Source organism: Piliocolobus tephrosceles, chromosome Y (assembly GCF_002776525.5).
Source record: "Piliocolobus tephrosceles isolate RC106 chromosome Y, ASM277652v3, whole genome shotgun sequence".
Taxonomy (NCBI): Eukaryota; Metazoa; Chordata; class Mammalia; order Primates; family Cercopithecidae; genus Piliocolobus; species Piliocolobus tephrosceles.
This window is the reverse complement of record NC_045456.1, coordinates 25223620-25243702: the sequence shown is the minus strand read 5'-3', so window position 1 is coordinate 25243702 and position 20083 is coordinate 25223620. Positions and strand designations below refer to the sequence as shown.

Genomic DNA, 20083 nt, shown 5'->3' with positions numbered 1-20083 from the left:
CCCATTCAGTATGATATTGGCTGTGGGTTTGTCATAAAAAGCTCTTATTATTTTGAGATAGTTTCCATCAATACTGAATTTATTGAGAGTTTTTAGCATGAAGGGCTGTTGAATGTTGTCAAAGGCCTTTTCTGCATCTATTGAGATAGTCATGTGGTTTTTGTCTTCGGTTCTGTTTATATGTTAGATTACATTTATTGATTTGTGTATGTTGAACCAGTCTTGCATCCCGGGGATGAAGCCCACTTGATCATGGTGTATAAGCTTTTTGATGCGCTGCTGGATTCGGTTTGCCAGTATTTTACTGAGGATTTTTACATCGATGTTCATTAGGGATATTGGTCTAAAATTGTCTTTTTTTTGTTGTATCTCTGTCAGGCTTTGGTATCAGGATGATGTTGGCCTCGTAAAATGAGTTAGGGAGGATTCCCTCTTTTTCTATTGATTAGAATAGTATCAGAAGGAATGGTCCCAGCTCCTCCTTGTACCTCTGGTATTTTCGGCTGTAAATCCATCTGGTTCTGGACTTTTTTTGGTTGGTAGGCTATTAATTATTGCCTCAATTTCAGAGGCTGCTATTGGTCTATTCAGGGATTCAAGTGCTACTCTTTTAATCAATAGGGGTTCACATGTTTGTTTAAAAATTGGTTTTCATTCCATTCCCACAAAAAAGAATCAGGAACACTTTCTTTGGTATTAAGGCAACAAATTGATGCCCCCAAAGAGCCTCGTCTACCTTTTTAAAAAACAGCTTTATTGAGATATAACTCACATACCATATGGTTTGGTCATTTAATGTATATAGTTCATTTGGTTTTAGCAGATTATCAGATGTGTACAGTCACGGTCAGTTTTACAGCATTTGTACTACCTCAAAAACAAACTGACATAGACTTTAAACACAATAAAATTAAATCTTAATAAGTTTTCTTACATCTCATAAATATTCTGTATGGAAGAGTATAAAATGTAAGTGAAAGTCACTTCTGATGCCAAAAAACACATTCTGTATTCCTTCTGTATTTTTAGTACCTAAACTTGGAAATTGTAACAATAGTATATTGGTTTTATTAGATTCATAAAAGAGCTTTCTGAAATTAGATGCAAATTAACAGAAAATAAATACCCTATAACTAGACAATCTAAACATTATTTTTAATCTACTTTGGTCATTTTATTAAAAAGTTTTTAAACTTCAAATCTGAAAACATCTTTTGTCAAATGATGATATAACTCTTTTCCTGGTACCGTGAGATGTTAAGATGTTACATATTTCTTCTCTATGACTGTGTCTAAACGTTGTTTAGACTCTCAGGTATTTTGATTATTTTATTAGAAACCATTGTGTGTCAGCCATTAAATGTATGTTAACTGATCAGCTACTAAGATGAAATCAAAATTTTTTGCTTTTTTATAATTTATGGTTACAACAACCTTGGGGAGCAGTAATGTAGTAGTGATAATATTTTTTTTGCAAAATAATTAAATAAATTTTATATTTTATATTAATGGACTATAGATTTTAATCTATCTCATTTTGAGGTGTATATAAACAATCACTTTATAATAAAATGCATTCTGAAAGAATTATTTTTGGGTTAGACATGGTAAAAGGACTTTACCTTACCAGAAATGAATAATTTTATTTTTAAAAGCTATAAATAGTGTATTTTTAAAATATTGTATCTGTGGCTGCAAGACTATTCCAATAAATGTAGGTTCCAATTTGCTATTGAAGATAACGTACCAAAAAGAAAAGAGGAGAGAAATTAAGAAAGCAAAGGAAACAGTCGCAGAAAGAAAGAGAATAAATGGATGGATTCAAAAGTTGGGAATGAAATTATTCTGAGTTGTAGAGAAAGAGCCAGAATGAGAAATGATAGTTTCTATGTAGGCACCAATTCAGTCAGTTGATAGTAGCATCTGTTCTGGAGAGAAAACTGAGATTCAAATTAAGTAATATGGGATTAAGAGAGTTAATTTCTCTGATTAAGCAGGCTTATAAGGAAAGATAAATTCTTATGAGGTGTTTGGAGAGAATCTCATTTTATCCTTTATATGGGTGAACTTGAAAGTAAACTTAATTAGGTTATTTTCAAAAAGCCATTTTTAATATTATATAATGATGAGTGTCTTCAATAAGTAACTAAGGGTTAGCAAGAAGGTTTCAGAGTAAGATAAACTCTTCAGTCTTTCCAACACCTGCTTTTTCTTCAACTTTGTTTCATTCCCGTTATGAACTTAAAGTTTCATAATTTCTTTTGAAGAATTTTGTATTCTTCATACATACATTCAGAAGATAGTCTATTTCTGTTGTCTGTAGGATTATTCCATAAATGTAACTATGTAAAAAGACCTATCTCTTTGCATTAGGGTCAGATTGTATACCTGTTAAGTAAAAGATATACTATTTACTTTTTAAAAACATCTCTATTATTTCCTTTAAGAAGCTTCCTAAAGCTTGTGATTTAACTCTAATAATTGATAGAAATATATCAAGGAATTGTTAGATATGATTTATTGTATCATTTATTCTGATAGTCTTCTTATTTGTATATTCCTAGTCCGTTATTGTTAATCAGGAAAGCATTGTGCTTCTTTCACAATTTAAATTTTGATTTCAGCATTCAAGTGATTGAATCATGGCTCCTTTGCTCATGCCTCATCTTATTCTTTCTTCAGATGCCAGTATATCTGCATTTTCCAATGCTTTAGCTTCCCATGTATCCACTTTTTTTCTTTTATACACTGTAGAAATTACAAAGACAGAATTCTACAGTCAGTCCCAAGTTATTAGTCTAATTGTTTTGTTGTTGTTTTTGTTGTTTGTTTTATTTTGTTTTTCAGATGGAGTTTCACTCTTGTCACCCAGGCTGGGGTGCAGTGGCACTATCTTGGCTCACTACAACCTCTGCCTCCCAGGTTCAAGCTATTTTACCGCCTCAGCCTCCCATCTAGCTACATGTAGCCTCCCATGTAGCCGGGATTACAGGCCCCTGCCACCACGTAGAGCTAATTTTGTATTTTTAGTAGAGACAGGGTTTCTACATGGTGGTCAGGCTGGTCCCAAACTGCCAACCTCAGGTCATCTGCCCACCTCGGCCTCCCAAAGTGCTATGATTACAGGCATGAGCCACAGCACCCTGCCTAGTCTCTTTTTTTTTTTTTTTTTTTTTTTTGAGACGGAGTCTCGCTCTGTCGCCCGAGCTGGAGTGCAGTGGCCAGATCTCAGCTCACTGCAAGCTCCGCCTCCCGGGTTTACACCATTCTCCTGCCTCAGCCTCCGGAGTAGCTGGGACTACAGGCGCCCGCCACCTCGCCCGGCTAGCTTTTTTTTTTGTATTTTTAGTAGAGACGGGATGGTCTCGATCTCCTGACCTCGTGATCCGCCCGTCTCGGCTAATTTTTGATACTACAATAAATTAACGTAAAGAAATTTCTAGTACAATTAAATACTTCACCAAATTTAGTACAATTAAGTACTGGTATAGTGAGAATTGAATTGTCTCTTCACCAAGTATATTCTATTTATTTAAAACAGAAGTTATAAGGAGTTTATAAATTAGGTTCAATTCTGTATTTAAGTTTAAAAGCTTAACATGTATCATCTGTAACTAAACCTATGGGTTACTATGCTTTGTGGAGAGAAACTGAAATCTAGTAACTACTTTAGAATGTAATAGGTAGTTAAATGTAAATGTTTAATAGATATTTGCACATTTTTGATTTAAAAAATAGATAAGTCAAATTTCTAACCAAATTCGTAACTTAAAAATGCATTAAGACCTTTTTAATTGTTTAAAAAGGTTATACAGCCTAGTGCGGTGGCTCACTCCTGTAATCCCAGCACCTTGGGAGGCCGAGGCAGGCAGATCACAAGGTCAGGAGATGAAGACCATCCTGGCTAACACAGTGAAACTCCATCTTTACTAAAAATACAAAAAATTAGCCGGGCGTGGTGGCGGGCACTTGTAGTCCCAGCTGCTGGGAAGCTGAGGCAGAAGAATGGGTGAACCCAGGAGGCATAGCTTGCAGTGAGCTGAGATTGCACCACTACACTCCAGCCTGGGGGACAAGGCCAGATTCTGTATTTAAAAAAAAAAAAAAGATTATACGCTCTAGTAGCTATTTACTATGACATCTTAAAAGTGTATATGTTGCATTTCAGGGCTTCATTTTTATTAGTCCAACCACAGAGGCATGACTTGAAAGTTTGTTTCTGTGTAGGGAAATAAAGCAAAACAAGCTTTTGCTTCAGCTTTTATTATTCTATATATTGAAATAAAAACATAATTTCTTCTGAAACAAATGCAGTTACTAATGTATTTTTTACTTTCCAAAACAGAATTTTCATATTTTTGTCTGAAATATTAACATTTTTGAGAGCTCCTTCCTTTGATATTTTAATACATTGATTATTTCATAATTTTAATAATTAGATGAGACAGCTTGAATAATTTGAAAGGCTTAGCAGTTTTCTGAATTTGTTAAAATATTAAGGGTTTAAGAAATCACTTGTATTTGCATACTAAAAGAAGAATTGGATTATGGAAATAATTTTGCCATATTTTAAGAATTTATATCAATAATTTAACAAATATTGTACCTTTCATTAAATAAAAAATCCAAATACTGTTAAGTAATAATTATGCACAATGTGACAACACAGAGCAACTACACACATCACTTAAAATTATAAGATTTGAAAGTTTGGTAAATGGAGTCTTATTGAGTATTAGCTAATTCCACAGAAAGTAAGTCTTGAGGATGAAACTAATGAGCTTTCTGAATTTGAAAGTTTTCACAATGGTATTCTAGAAATAATTACTAAGATGTGATATGAGAAAGGAGATATACTATGATATTAAGGATATGTAAATCACTGCTTGATCAAGTATTTTACCAGTTTATGGAGAACATTTAACCATGGTACATGTTGGGGAAAACATTTGAGTTTATATTAATGTTTCATATGAGAAAGCAAATTGGAAAATGAATAAGAGGAATTTTGTCAACATTTTATATACTCTGTGTGTAGTATATTTTGTTTAGCTTTTATAAGATCTGCTGAAATTTAATAGTTCTCAATTTCTTATTTAATAGATCTGAATATCTTACACTATTTGTATTTTTGTGAATGCCTTATGCCTGACTTTTATTTCAGATTTTCTCTTTTTGTATTTTTAACATAAATATATAACTGATATATTTCTTCTTTTTTTTTTTTTTTAAAGGAATCTAGGTAAAAATGGCTTGTCTAATAGCTGCATTTTGTTAGATAGATGTCCACCTCCAAGACCACCAACTTCACCATACCCACCCTTGCCAAAGGACAAGTTGAATCCACCCACACCTAGTATTTATGTGAGTCCCCATTGAGTAACTTATAAATAAATCAAGAGTCTGAACTAATGTGTCTTTTAGAAAATAGATGTATTTGTTAAATCAAGCCAGATTCCCTTAGGGAGCATAGACTTTACTCTCACAGCTTTAATATTTCAGAAAAACATGTTTATATTTCAGGGCACGTAACAAATGAGTGCTCTTACTCTAAACGCTGCCTACCAGCCTGTTTTTGAAAATAAAGTTCTGGGCCGGGCGCGGTGGCTCAAACCTGTAATCCCAGCACTTTGGGAGGCCGAGACGGGCGGATCACGAGGTCAGGAGATCGAGACCATCCTGGCTAACACGGTGAAACCCCGTCTCTACTAAAAAATACAAAAAACTAGCCGGGCGAGGTGGCGGGCGCCTGTAGTCCCAGCTACTCGGGAGGCTGAGGCAGGAGAATGGCGTAAACCCGGGAGGCGGAGCTTGCAGTGAGCTGAGATCCGGCCACTGCACTCCAGCTTGGGCGACAGAGCCAGACTCCGTCTCAAAAAAAAAAAAAAAAAAAAAAGAAAATAAAGTTCTGTTGGAACATAACCATGCTTATTTATTTAGTTGCTATCTTTATGATTGCATTTTCAATACATTGACAGAGTTTGCAAAAGAGACTAGGTTGTCCGTAAAGCCAAAAATATTTATTATCTGGCGTTTGACAGAAAAAGTTCTTGACCACTGAGTATGCAAACAGATTTTGTCTAGAAAAATTAAGGTCTTCTCAAATATTGACTGGAATTATATGAGAGCAGCAAAAGATAATTGTTTTCCAGGGTCAGCTTTTAGTAAACACGGTTCTAAATCTGAATTCTGGCACTGCTAGTTACGTATACCTATTGAATGTTACATTTCCTTAATAAAGGGATTTTTTCTATCTTCATAAAAACTGGTTGAGGTTATAAAAGTGATTATGAGTACATGTTATTTAAAAGTTTGACATAAATACATGTAGATATAAAATTTCCATTGGAATTTAAGTGGCTCTTTTACTGTTTAGCAACATAAGTGTTTGAAGAAGAAAGCTGATGTGGCTTATATCAAAATAACTTTTATGTATTTTTCCTCCTGAAGAATTTATGTCACCAACTTTTTCATTCTCCTTCACAAGTTAAAGAATCTGAAGCTAAAACACGAAGAGACAGTAATTAGAGTGATCTTGGATCAAATCTGTAAGAGAGGATTTTGGAGATTTTGGCTTTTTTTTTGGACAGATGTTCAGTATTGATCTTTTACCTAGTTGAAATTTATTGACATTGGTATTAGAAGAGTCATGAAAGAGAGACTAAAATAAGCGTTTCCTTTGAAACTTTGAGGCAGCAAATACAAATTTAAGGTTTACCTGTTGTGGTTCTTAATTCTCTAAAAGTTTTGATAATAGTTTTTAAAACAGTTTGATTTTAAACTTTAAATGTCACTTCTACCTGTTGTCTCATTTAAGAAGCAATAGAAGATAACTCGAAAAATATGCTTGGTAAATACTTTTGAACAGCTCAAATAATTTAAAAGAATTTTATGAATCACTGTGATATAAGAGATAGGTAACAGTTTTAAAACAAATCAAATTTCAAATGTAATTTTTTAAAGAGAGGGTTTTTTTTAGCTGTTACTCCACACTTAACCTGAAAGACAAATGATACAGTACTATAATATGTAGCAACACAGTATCAAAGGTTAGGATGCACTGCAAATTTTAAATAGCCAGATTGATGGGAAAAAACTCACAAATTTCAAGTATTGTATTTAGTCATTTTATTAAAAACACAAATCTGAGATATATTTTGTCATTTGTCTGAGACTAACAAAATATTTTGCTTTTACAGTTGGAAAATAAACGTGATGCTTTCTTTCCTCCATTACATCAATTTTGTACAAATCCAAAAAACCCTGTTACAGTAATACGTGGCCTTGCTGGAGCTCTTAAATTAGGTAAGCTTGAAACCAAGATTGAATATTTGTTTTACTATCTTTAAATTTTTATAACATTGACAGAACACTGATTTTTTCCCCCATCATTCTGAGTCTTTATTTTAATGTGCGTTTATTTTCTTTCTCTCTCACTTTTTGTCTCTCATGCATGAACAAGCATCTTTAGCACTGATGCAAGTGATTATGCAGATATCATATACAGATAATAACAGATACACATTTAGCTCAGTAAATAGAGGGGTGACTTTGGATAGAATGGAGGCAGGTTTGCCCTAAGCAGTACCCAGCTTGACCTTTACCTTTAACATAGTGATTTCAGGTACCCAAAATATTTTCCTTTTACATTTCCCCCGTTTAAAAAAAGAAAAAATCTTTTGGAGAAAGCACTTGAGAAGAAAATAGTCTCCAGTGTGGGATTTTGTCTGATCTTTCATGGCTAGGATGGTTTATTCCTATTATGAAAAATATTCAGCAATACTAGACTCTAGCAATAAATTTATTATCATTGTGGTGGATTTTTACTTTAGATTTAAATTTGGTATCATTATCCAACATACAATATTTAGGTTACATAGTTGAAGAAGTTCTGAGTATTAAATATAAGTAAAATTGGATTATGTTTATAAATGCTGCAACCCTCTACACCCTGACATGATGGTTATAGCCACAGCTTCAAACACGTGCTGTGTAACTCTGATACCAAATGACTTGGAGCCCTCTTAAGGGAAACTGATGGAACTTTATTAAATAAGTTTTTTAAAGTACTTTGACATTTTAATTGAACTGAATACAGCTTTACTGATTAATGAAACTTATTATTTGTAAAGATCTTGGACTTTTCTCTACCAAAACTTTGGTAGAAGCTAACAATGAACATATGGTAGAAGTGAGGACACAGTTGCTGCAACCAGCAGATGAAAACTGGGATCCCACTGGAACAAAGAAAATCTGGCATTGTGAAAGTAATAGATCTCATACTACAATTGCTAAATATGCACAATACCAGGCTTCCTCCTTCCAGGAATCATTGAGAGTAAGTTTTTCTTTCTTCCTTTTTTAATTTTTACTATTTTTTAATAGTGCATATTACTTTCATAACTATTGTCTAGTGCATACTGTTAACAGTTTGTTTTTAAAGTGCTATAGCTCATAAATTATTAAATTTTTATTTTATTTTATTATTTTGTTGTTTTTGAGACAGAGTCTTGCTGTCTCTCACCCAGGCTGGAATGAAATAGAGCAATCTCAGCTCATTGCAGCCTACACCTCCTGGGTTCAAGTGATTCTCCCACCTCAGCCTCCCAAGTAGCTGGAATTACAGGCACCCGCCCTCATTGCCCGACTAATTTTTGTATTTGTGTAGAGACAGGGTTTCACCATGTTGGCCAGGCTAGTCTTGAACTCCTGACCTCAGGTGATCCACTCACCTCAGCCTCCCAAAGTGCTGGGATTACAGGTGTGAGCCACCATGCCTGATAAACTTTTAAAAATGTAAGCAAAATTACAGTGTATAAAACACACATTGCTAATAGAGAAATAAAATTCCTGTTTTACATCTACCTTATTTTTGGAATATTTTAATGAGAAACTAAGCCTACTTAGGGTTTGCAGAATGATACTTAATATGAAGAAAATTATCTGGTCAGCTCAGATATTCACTCAGCAGTGAAAAGATGTTCGTATTTTACTTTATCTGGATAATTTTCCTTTGGGAGCATTAGCAGTCTTCCTCTATTAATTGTAGTCTCTAAAAAAGCTATAGAAGAAATTTACAGAAATGTGTCAAAAATACATGGAAAATTGAAAAACAAAATCTTAAACAGGACAGTGGTTAGTAAAACATATAATAATAAATGAGGAAAAATAGAATTGTTAGAAATAAGAGTTTTTGAATTTTTTCAAAAAAAATTAAGAAAATAATTAAGCAATGCAACCACAATTGTATTTCTCAAATATTTGTTTGAATTGTTTGTTCTTAATGGCCCCTTTAAATTACAAATTTGGCCAGGCACAAGGGCTCACGCCTGTAAAAACCACCAGTTTGGGAAGCTGAGGCAGGCGGATCAATTGCAGTCAGGAGTTCAAGACCAGCCTGGCCAACACGGTGAAATCCCATCTCTACAAAAATACAAAAATTAGCCCCATGTAGTGGTGGCAGGTGCCTGTATTCCAGGCTGCTCTTGAGGCTGATACAGGAGAATCACTTGAAACCAGAGATAGAGCTTCCAGTGAATTGAGATTGTGCCACTTCATTCCAGTCTGGTTGACAGAGTAAGACTTCATCTCAAAAAAAGAAAATAAATGAAATTATAAATAAATTATAAAATAGAACTGCGGTTTACTATATCAGATGGAAGAATATAGAAAAGTTACGTTTTTATAAAGCTGTTCCTTGAAACTTAAAGTTTTATAGCTGAAAAATATGTTGTTGGAAGTTTCAAATTTATAATTTGCTAGTGTCATTGACCTCCAGAAGATGTTTAAAATTTTGACCCTTTTGTATTTTCATCACATTGATATCACAGGAATCCGATTCTGCTGTGAAAATAGCGTATTTTTTGTTATATGGTAAACAGGAAAGTAATGATTTAACAATTTTTGTTAAATTCAGTGGCATTGGGTATTCATGTTATTGGTGCAGCCAAAACCACAATTCATCTCGAGCACCTTTTTATCATCTCAAACTGAAACTCTGACCCCATGACACATAACGCATCATTAGTTAATAAACCATGAAAATCTGAGACAGGTCTCAGATAGTTCAGAAAGTTTATTCTGCCAAGGTTGAGGATGTGCACATGTGTCCCCAAGGTAAGAGCAAAGTTTGATTTTACAGATTTTGGGGAGACATAAGACATCAACACATGTAAGATGAACATTGGTTCAGTCCAGAAAGGTGGGACAACTCAAAGTAGGGAGGCGTCTTCCCAGCCACAGGTAGGTAAGAGACAAATGGTTGTATTCTTTTGAGTTTATGATTAAAACCTCTCCAAAGGAGGCAATCAGATATACATTTGACTCAGTAAATAGAGGGGTGACTTTAAATAGAATGAAGGCAGGTTTGCCCTAAGCAGTACCCAGCTTGACCTTTTCCTTTAGCATAGTGATTTCAGGTACCCAAGACATTCTCCCTTCACATTTTCCCCATTAAAAAAAAAAAAAATCTCTTGGAGAAAGCATTTGAGAAGAAAATGAGTCTCTGCTGTCAGGTTTTGTCTGATCTTTCATAGCTAGGATGGTTTATTCCTATTAGTTAAAAATATTTGGCAATACTAGACTCTAGCCACAGGTTTACTATTGTTTTTGAAACATAATTTTTCTTTCTCCACTTAGGATGTATTTTCTTTATTAAACGCGGCCGTATTATTTGTATAAAGTACAGCAAGAATAGTTGTTTTTCCAATAGGCTTCTTTTTCTTTTGAGACGTAGTCTCGCTCTGTCGCCCAGGCTGGAGTGCAGTGGCTGGATCTCAGCTCACTGCAAGCTCCGCCTGCTGGGTTTACGCCATTCTCCTGCCTCAGTCTCCCAAGTAGCTGAGACTACAGGCGCCCACCACCTCGCCCGGCTAGTTTTTTTGTATTTTTTAGTAGAGATGGGGTTTCACCGGGTTAGCCAGGATGGTCTCGATCTCCTGACCTCGTGATCCGCCTGTCTCGGCCTCCCAAAGTGCTGGGATTACAGGCTTGAGCCACCACATCAGGCCAGGGCTTCTTTTTTTAATTGGCTTTGATGGAACTTTGTTTCGTAGAAGTAGTCTCAGCTAACACTTTTTTAAAGCTGAACCCAGCCATCGATTTCTACTATCAATACCTATGAGTTGTTTGAATTCCTCTACTTTTGATTTGGGGTTCCTAGGCCTATTAGAAAATGACATTCTTTACTTACCACAGGACAGTAACCCTATATAGGGACTGTGCAGACAAAGGTATGAGGCCAGATTCCCCAAGGGAATTTTATTGACTCCATAAGTCAAGTTTGACTCCTTAAAGGAAAGTACACCATTTCAGTCAAAGCATTGGTAAAATAACCAGCTTCTACCATTGTGTCCTATTACAAACGAAAACATTTTTATTTCACTTATGCAAATAATTGTATTGCTATAATTGCTAAGAATACTTTCAAGTAGTTTTCAAATTCTGGAGAAATCAGATAGAAATATACTGCAAATTTACTTCATAAGAGTACTCAATTGTTAAAAGTTTTAAATGACTTTAAAGTTTTCTTGACTCTGAAAAACAAAGGATCAGCAATATTTTAAACAAAAAGTTTAAAATATTACTTCAAATTCTGTTAGTTTAGTCCATGCAGGTAATTCCTGTTCTGCTTCATATTCACAAATATTCTGCTCGATATTCCTGTTCTGCTTGTTATTTTCAGCTCTCCGCGAGTCCTGACAGTTTTTTCTGTATTCTCATGTCACAGTCTCATAGTTATCAGAAACTTGCATTCAAGAGCACCTGTTAAGAGTTTATAGCTGATTGGGAAACCACCTTCTAAAGAGGACCAAATAAAGACAACAATTGTCTGTGGATGACTAAAAGTTTTAGAGCAATCATAGTCAAACACACAATTGACTAGGAAATTTATTACCTCTGTGGCACAAAATAATTTAACATAACTATTATAATTATTACTAATCATGTACATTAAGACATAACAGAATTATAGGAGTTTCCTATAATTTTGGAACACACAGCCATAACAGATTTATACAAATGCAGCCCTAAGAAAGCCAATCACCTTTTTATATTTGACAATGCTTACTATATAATTTTTATGCCAAATAAGCCAAATATGTGATTTTTGGACATTAGGGGACCTATTAATATCTTAAAGGACAAATTAAATTAGAAAAAGACAGAATTTATCATTTGGTATTAGGAAGTTTGTCAAATATTAAAGATTTAAAGCACCTTGATATTACATCATAGGATCAGAGGTCATTGTAAAATAAATCATTAATTTAAACAGAGTGATAACTCAATAATTTTTAAAAAAGAAGGTGAAAACCTTCATTATTGAGGATACTTAACTTTCCAAACAATAAGCCCTAATAAAAAACAGCATGAAACCAATTAAATTTGTTATCCAAAATTTTGTAAAATTTTCTATAAAATTTTATAGAAATCTATATATTTTCATAGTGATATTAAGATATAACTTCCATACTCTTTTATAGTCTTTCTTAAGGAATTGGTTAATGCTTCAAAAAACCCTTGTTAATCTGACACAGGGACACATATGCTGGTCTTATATCAGTGTGTCTTTGACATTAATGGTTAATTTATACAGGAACCAAAATCGTCCCTTAAAATCTCACATACTCACCTCTTTTGCAGTAGTCCTTGGACCTTGAGGAGTTGAATAGCTTTAATTTCTGGACCTGTTTCTCAGGAAGGCAGTTTATTTTGGTTGGCATCTTTTACCAGGCTTGAAGATGAGGCTTCAGTGTTTAAGACTCAGCAGGACCTAGTGTTTTTAGACAAGAGTCAAAGCCCTATAACTCAGTATCACAAGGACTTTAAAAGCATGTACGGCAAGATACAAGGACATACAACCTTAGTTTAAAGAAATTTGTTTCTAATCTCAGTTTTTCCTAAGCAAACCAAACTTAATAATAATGGTATAGGAATTACTTTGATAAAATGTAAAATTGGTTAGGCCAGTTACCAAAAGGCAAAAGAAACGACCTCTGTGCTTGTCACAGAATATTCTGTGGAAAGAAACATTTTCTTTAGACCTTTAAGAATACATTATTACCATCAGACGGAACCCTCTGAAGAAACCCTCTGAAGAAAAACTTATCTGAGCTGAAAATGAATTGAAGGGGAGTGTTACTATTATGTGCCTTTGTTGTTGGTGTTGGTTTTGGTGGTGGTGGTGGTGTTTGAGATGGAGTCTTGCTCTGTCACCAGGCTGGAATGTGGTAGCATAATCTCAGCTCACTGCAACCTCTACCTCCCAGGTTCGAGCAATTTTCCTGCCTCAGCCTCTCCAGTAGCTGTGATTACGGGCATGCACCACCACGCCCAGCTAATTTTTATATTTTTGCCTGAGATGGGGCTTCATCATGGTGACCAGGATGGTCTTGATCTCTTAACCTCATGATCCGCCTGCCTCACCCTCCCACAGTGCTGTGATTATAGATGTGAGCTACTGCGCTTGGCCTAATTTTGCCTTTTAAAAGGGGACTTTGGGTTAAAATCTCTTATAATTTATTAAGAGTAAATCAACCCCTTATGAAAATTTCATTGTTATACAAACCAATCATCCTTTAATGTGTATTTTTTTTTTTACATCTAATCCAACCTCTAGAAAGACCATTGTCATTTCCCTTTAATCATAGATAACTTGAATATATGAAAGCTTTTCTTTTTTTAATAAATCCTCTTATTATGACCTATGCAGATGGGTCACGACGTATTTGACTTTCTGATTTGTCCTGAACATCCCTCTTTCTTAAACAACCAATTCGTTTTACTTAGGACTAAATTTACTATACAAGGTTCTTTCTCACATGAAATTATTTCTCTTTAAGCTTTCTTACCAAAACAAAATCTCTTTATTTTTATAAAATTTCTTTTCACCTCTTGCATTTGCTGACTCCTTTTACATTATTATTATTATCATCATCATCATCATCATTATTATCTGAGACAGTTTCACTCTGCTATCATCATCATCATCATCATCATCATCATCATCATCATTATCTGAGACAGTTTCACTCTGCTATCCAGGCTGGAGTGCAGTGGCACGATCTTGGCTCACTGCAACCTTTGCCTTCCAGGTTTAAGCCATTCTCCTGCTTCAGCATCATCATCATCATCATCATCATCATCATTATTATCTGAGACAGTTTCACTCTGCTATCCAGGCTGGAGTGCAGTGGCACGATCTTGGCTCACTGCAACCTTTGCCTTCCAGGTTTAAGCGATTCTCCTGCCTCAGCTTCTCAAGTAGCTGGGATTACAGGCATACACTACCATGCCCCACTAATTTTTGTATTTTTAGTAGAGACAAGTTTCACCATGTTGGCCAGGCTGTTCTTGAACTCCTGACCTCAGGTGATCCACCTGCCTCGGCCTCCCAAAGTGCTGGGATTGCAGGTGTGAGCCATAGTGCCTGGCTTACTTTGTTTTATACATAACCCAAGCTTTGAATTAGACAAAAAATTGTTCACTTTTTATAGACACTCTTTTTTCTAGAATGGATATTTTCCTACAAATATATTTTTATTGGAAAATACACAAATAATAATACATCTATTATTTAACTGAAGATTCTAAATTTTGACAAGTTTGTCTACAAGGATTTATCGTATTACTTTTACTTAATTGCTTAACTAGATTATTTATAAAAACTACAATTGTAATTATTTAAAGTTTTGAGCTCACCGTTGCAAAATTATAATTACATTTTGACAGAGAAAAACATTTCACCTATTAACACCATCTCGCTTCTAACCTCCAGGCTGTCCTTGTTCATTCCTGGTGCTTAGACCAAAGTAACTGTGGAGGAACTTAGTTTATAGTTTAACTTTGAAACCAAGTAACATTTCTTTCCTAAAATAAGCCTTACTACCTATGGACTATACTGCCTGAAGCCAAAAGATTAGAAGTTGTGACAGTCTTACTAAATTCAAGATGTAACTATAAAAACTAGTACCACTGTCTTCTTTTTAAGAGTACGGAAGTGTCTGGGCGTGCTGGCTCATACCTATAATCCCAGCACTTTGGGAGAACAAGACAGGTGGATCACCTGAGGTCAATCGTTCGAGACCAGCCTGACCAACATGGCGAAACCCCATCTCTACTAAAAATATAAAAATTAGCCGTGCATGGTGTCGGGCACCTGTAATGTCAGCTCGGGGGCTGAGGCAGGAGAATCACTTGAAACCAGGAGGTGGAGGCTGTCGTAAGCCGAAACTGTGCCACTGCAATCCAGCCTGGGTGACAGAGCAAAATTCCGTCCAAAAAAAAATCTTTTAAAATCTCATTACCATATATTTAAATAGGATAAACTGCTCCTATTTCAGAAATACAGCAATAGCTCTGTCTTTTTAGGCTGGCTTGCAAAAAGGTGGCTGTTATATCAGTAAAGCCCTATAGTAGCCAAAATCAATAGACTTTCTCCTCTTTTTATTTTTCCTTTTGCTAGCTGGTTTTCTTCCCCTACCACACAATCTCTTTTTTTTTTTCTCTCACTCTCTCTCTGTGTCTCGTGGGAATTTAGTCACTTCAGAGGCCTTTTTCCCTATAATTTGGAACTTCCTTTGGATTTGATCAAGTCATATAAAGTTGATCAAACCCAAGTGGGAAAAAGACCGAAACAACAAGAAAAACAGAAACGAACAACAACAACAAAACATTTATGCAAAACAAATGATCCCACAGTTTATATGATTACTGAGTGCTCTACTGGTAAGGAGAAATTAAGATCAGCTGATTGTTAATCTTAACTTTGGCCAAAGCAAACCACAGTTCAGTTACTTACCTATGGCTGGGTCTGAGGCTGATGACTGCTCCATACCATCCTAGAAGCAGGTTAAAAAAAAAAAAAATTAAAACTCATCTTCCTTGTTGGAAGAGAGCACAAACTGTTACTTGCCTTCCATCATCATCATGGAAGCAGGAAGCATGTCTTCCTTGTGTTAGAAGCAAGTAAAACTCAGAAAAAAAAAAACGAGTTGTACAGCAAAATAAACTTTGGATCCAGCAAAATAAACTTCAGATCTTGAACAAATTTTGGGAGATCAGGGATTCTCTGGAGGGGCTTCTTCCAATGCCTCAGCAAATTGTCTTGTTGGTGTGGTGCCTAAAGATAACTCAAGCTGGTAGAAGCACTCATAGAAGATTCATCAAAGGTCAGAGGCACCTCCACTGAAAATCCCTCTGTGTGAACCCTGAAAATCTCAGAGGAGGTCTCAGTTTATTTAATTTAGAAAGTTTTATTTTGCCAAGGTTGAGGACACGCTCCCATGACACAGCCTCAGAAGGTCCTGTTGACATATGCCCAGGGCGATGAGAGTATAGTTTGATTTTATACATTTTAGGGAGAAACGAAACATCAGTCAGTATATGTAAGATGAACCATTGGTTAGGTCTGGAAATGAGGGACAACTCATTTCTGGGGAGGGGGCCTTCAGGCCATAGGTAGATAACAGAAAAAAATGGTTGTATTCTTTTGAGTTCCTGATTAGCCTCTCCAAAGTAGGCAATCACATACACATTTCTTTCAGTGAGCAGTGGGGTGACTTTGAATAGAATGGGAGGCAAGTTTGCCCTAAGCAGTTCCAAGCTAGACTTTTTCTGTTAGCTTAATGATAAGATATTTTCCTTTTACGTTTCTTCCTCAACTCCTTAATAATCTGTTTTGTTTTTGTTGTTTGTTTGTTTTTGAGATGGAGTTTCGCTCTTGTTGCCCAGACTGGAGTGCAGTGATGTGATCTCAGCTCACTGCAATCTCCGCCTCCTGGGTTCAAGCGATTCTCCTGCCTCAGCCTCCTGAGTAGCTGGGGTTACAGACATGTGCCACCACACCCAGCTAATTTTGTATTTTTGGTAGAGACAGGTTTCTCCCTGTTTGTCAGGTTGGTCTTGAGCTCTTGACCTCACGTGATCTGCCTTCCTTGGTGTCCCAAAGTGCTGTGATTACAGGTGTGAGCCACTGTGCCCAGTCATCTCTTTTTCACATTCTTTCAAAATACATTTCACAAATTCTGGGTTGCTCATGTAAGTGGGATCATACAGTATTTGTCCTTTCATGTCTGGCTTTCTCGGCCAGGTGCATCTATGTTTTTAGCATCATAATTTTACTGTTTTTTATGACTGAACAGTAACTCCATTAAGTATGTACTACATTTTGTTTATTCACATTTGAGTTACTGTGTTGAGTATTGCTGCTCTGAAAATTGATGTAAATTACATGTTCTGTCTCTAGAACTGCTGGATTGTGTGGTAATTACTTGCTGAACTTCTTAAAGGAAGACTATATTGTTTTGCGCAGTGCTGGCACCATGTTAATTCCCATTGGCAATGGCCAAGAGAATTTACAAGTATTTGCAATGATTTACAATATTTTACAAGTATTTTCTCAAATTTTGTTTATTATAATTTTACTGTTTTGGTAATAGTGTCCTTTGATAATTTTTTAATTTTTGTGAAGTCCAATTTATTTACTTTGTTGACACATTCTTTTGAAGTTTAAGAAATCATTGCCGAATATCATATCACAGCATTTTTACTTGTTCTCACAATTTTATAGTTTTAACTCTTATGTTTGAGTCTCTGATCTATTTCAAGTTAAGTTTGTATGTGATCCAAGATAAAGAACTAATTTTGGTTTTTTGCGTGTTAGTATCTAGTTTTTCCAATCCCATTGATTCAGAAGACTGACGTTTCTCCTGCTCAGTGGTCTTGGCAGTCTCATCAGAAATCATGCAAGAGTTTTTGTCTTGATTCTGTGTTCTCTTTTATTGGTCTGTATGTCTCTTTATGCTACTACTACACTATTTTGATTGCTATAGTAGTACAGTAAATTTTGAAATTAGGAAGTCTTCATTTTTCTTTCTTTTATTTACTTATTTATTTATTTTTAAATTTTTTTGTTTTATTTGAGACAGAGTCAAGGTTGGAGTGCAGTGGCGCGACCTCAGCTCACTGCAAGCTCCACCTCCTGGGTTCATGCCATTCTCCTGCCTCAGCCTCATGATTAGGTGGGACTACAGGCACCTTCTACCACACCCAGCTAATTTTTTGTATTTTTAGTAGAGACGGGGTTTCACCATGTTAACCAGGATGGTCTTGATCTCCTGACCTCGTGATCTGCCTGCCTCATCCTCCCACAGTGCTGGGATTACAGGCGTGAGCCACCGCAACCAGCCCTTTATTTTTAAAATATCAACTTCTGTTTTAAAGACAGAGGGTTTATGTGCAAGTTTGTCACTTGGATTTAATACTCCCAGAAAGTGAACATAGTACCCCACAATAGATAGTTTTTTACCTCATGCTCCACCTCCTTTCGTTTCACATCTAGCTCACATTTATGTACATATGTACTCAGTGTTTAGCTCCCACTTATAAGGGAGAACGTGCAATTAACTTAGTTTTCTGTTTCTGAGTTAATTCACTTAGAATTATGGTCACCAGCTACATCCATGTTGCTGCAAAGGACATCATTTTGTTCTTTTTTTGACTCCATAGTGTTCCATTGTCTATATGTACCAATTTTCTTTATGCAATCCAACATTGATGAGCACCTAGGTTGATTCCATGTCTTTGTGTTCCCAGACCAAACTGATGATTGTGCCACTTATTCTCATGGCCCAATAATGAGATGCAGATGAACTGGGAAAGAAGAGTGTTTATTTCTGAAGTAACCAGGTACAGGGAGAAAGCCAGGAAAATATTACCATACCAACTCAAAATTACAAAGTATTCTAGAGCTTATATACCTTCTAAGCTATATGTCAGTGTGTAGTGTGCATTAATCTAAACTCGTAAGTGATTAACAGCTTCTAATTTATAACTGAGGTCTGAGTTTTGAAGACCTTCCTCTGGAGCCTCAGTAAATTAATCTAGATGTCTCCAGGTGCTGAGTAGGTTTATCCTGTTTCCTGCTAAATCATGGAGGTTTGGGGAGTTTCTTTAGAACACCAGTAAAACTTACTTGTGGAAGTCTGGGGAGTTTCTTCAGATGCCCAGGAAGAACTTGTTTAATCCTAAGCGGATCCTGTTAAGACTTTGCTATTTTGTTATCTTCAAGGCCCAGAAAAGGCCTCCGCAAAATTCTTGATGGACTTTTGTTACCTTCCAGGCTTTATGTGAGGGCACTGACTCTTTCAGCTTTTAATACTTAAATTAACCACTCAGTCAGTGCTGAAACAGTTGTGATGGAGGCCTGCCTATTCAGCTGTTAATGAGACCTGGCCTGCCACATTTGCTGTTGTGAATAGCACAGTGATGATGAACATAGGAGTGCATGTATCTATTTTTGTAGAATGCTGTTTTCTATTTGGTAGATACCCAGTAATGAGTTTACTGGGTCAAATGGTAGCTCTATTTTAGGTTCTTTGAGAACTCTCCAAACTGCTTTCCACAGTAGCTAATTTATGTTCCATAAACCATGTATAATCCTTCTCTTTTCTTCACAGCCTCACCAGCTATTTTTTTTTTTTTTTGAGTTTTTTAATAGTTGTCATTCTGACTAATGTGAGATAGTATCTCATTGTGGTTTTGACTTGCAATTCTCTGATAATTAGTGATGATCAAACATTTTCCTTTTTTCTCTCTCTCTTTTTTGTTGCGGGTGACAGAGTTTCATTCTTGTTGCCCAGGCTGGAGTGCAGTTGCACAATCTCTGGCTCACTGCAACCTCCTCCCAGGTTCAAGTGATTCTCCTGCCTCAGCCTCCTGAGTAGCTGGGATTACAGGCATGCACTACCACACCTGGCTAATTTTGCATTTTTAGTAGAGTCGGGGTTTCTCCATGTTGACCTGGGTGGTCTCGAACTCTCAACCTCAGATGACCCAGCTGCCTCAACCTCCCAAAGTGCTGCGATTACAGACGTGAGTCACCATGCCCAGCCACATTTTTCCTATTTTTGGCTGACAATTGTATGTTTTATTTTCTCCTAGCAGAAAACAAATTATATGTCCTTTTTTAAGTAGACATACCCTTTTCATATCCTTTGTCTATTTTTTAATAGAGTCATTTGTTTTTTGTGTTGATTTGTTAAGTTCTTTATAGATTGTGGATGTTAGACCTTTGTCAGAT

The 20083-nt window shown here is 35.8% G+C and overlaps 1 protein-coding gene across 6 annotated transcripts in view; it reads left to right on the top strand.

Moving 5' to 3' along the window:
• LOC111535634 (histone demethylase UTY) overlaps positions 1-20083 on the top strand; it is a 227888-nt gene that overhangs the window by 147920 nt on the left and 59885 nt on the right. For all 6 annotated transcript variants that reach the window (XM_026451718.2, XM_026451717.2, XM_026451716.2 and 3 more), the window contains 3 exons: positions 5235-5364; positions 7200-7305; positions 8133-8338. In XM_026451718.2, the coding sequence (XP_026307503.1) occupies positions 5235-5364; positions 7200-7305; positions 8133-8338 (442 nt within the window). The remainder of the gene's footprint in view (positions 1-5234; positions 5365-7199; positions 7306-8132; positions 8339-20083) is intronic.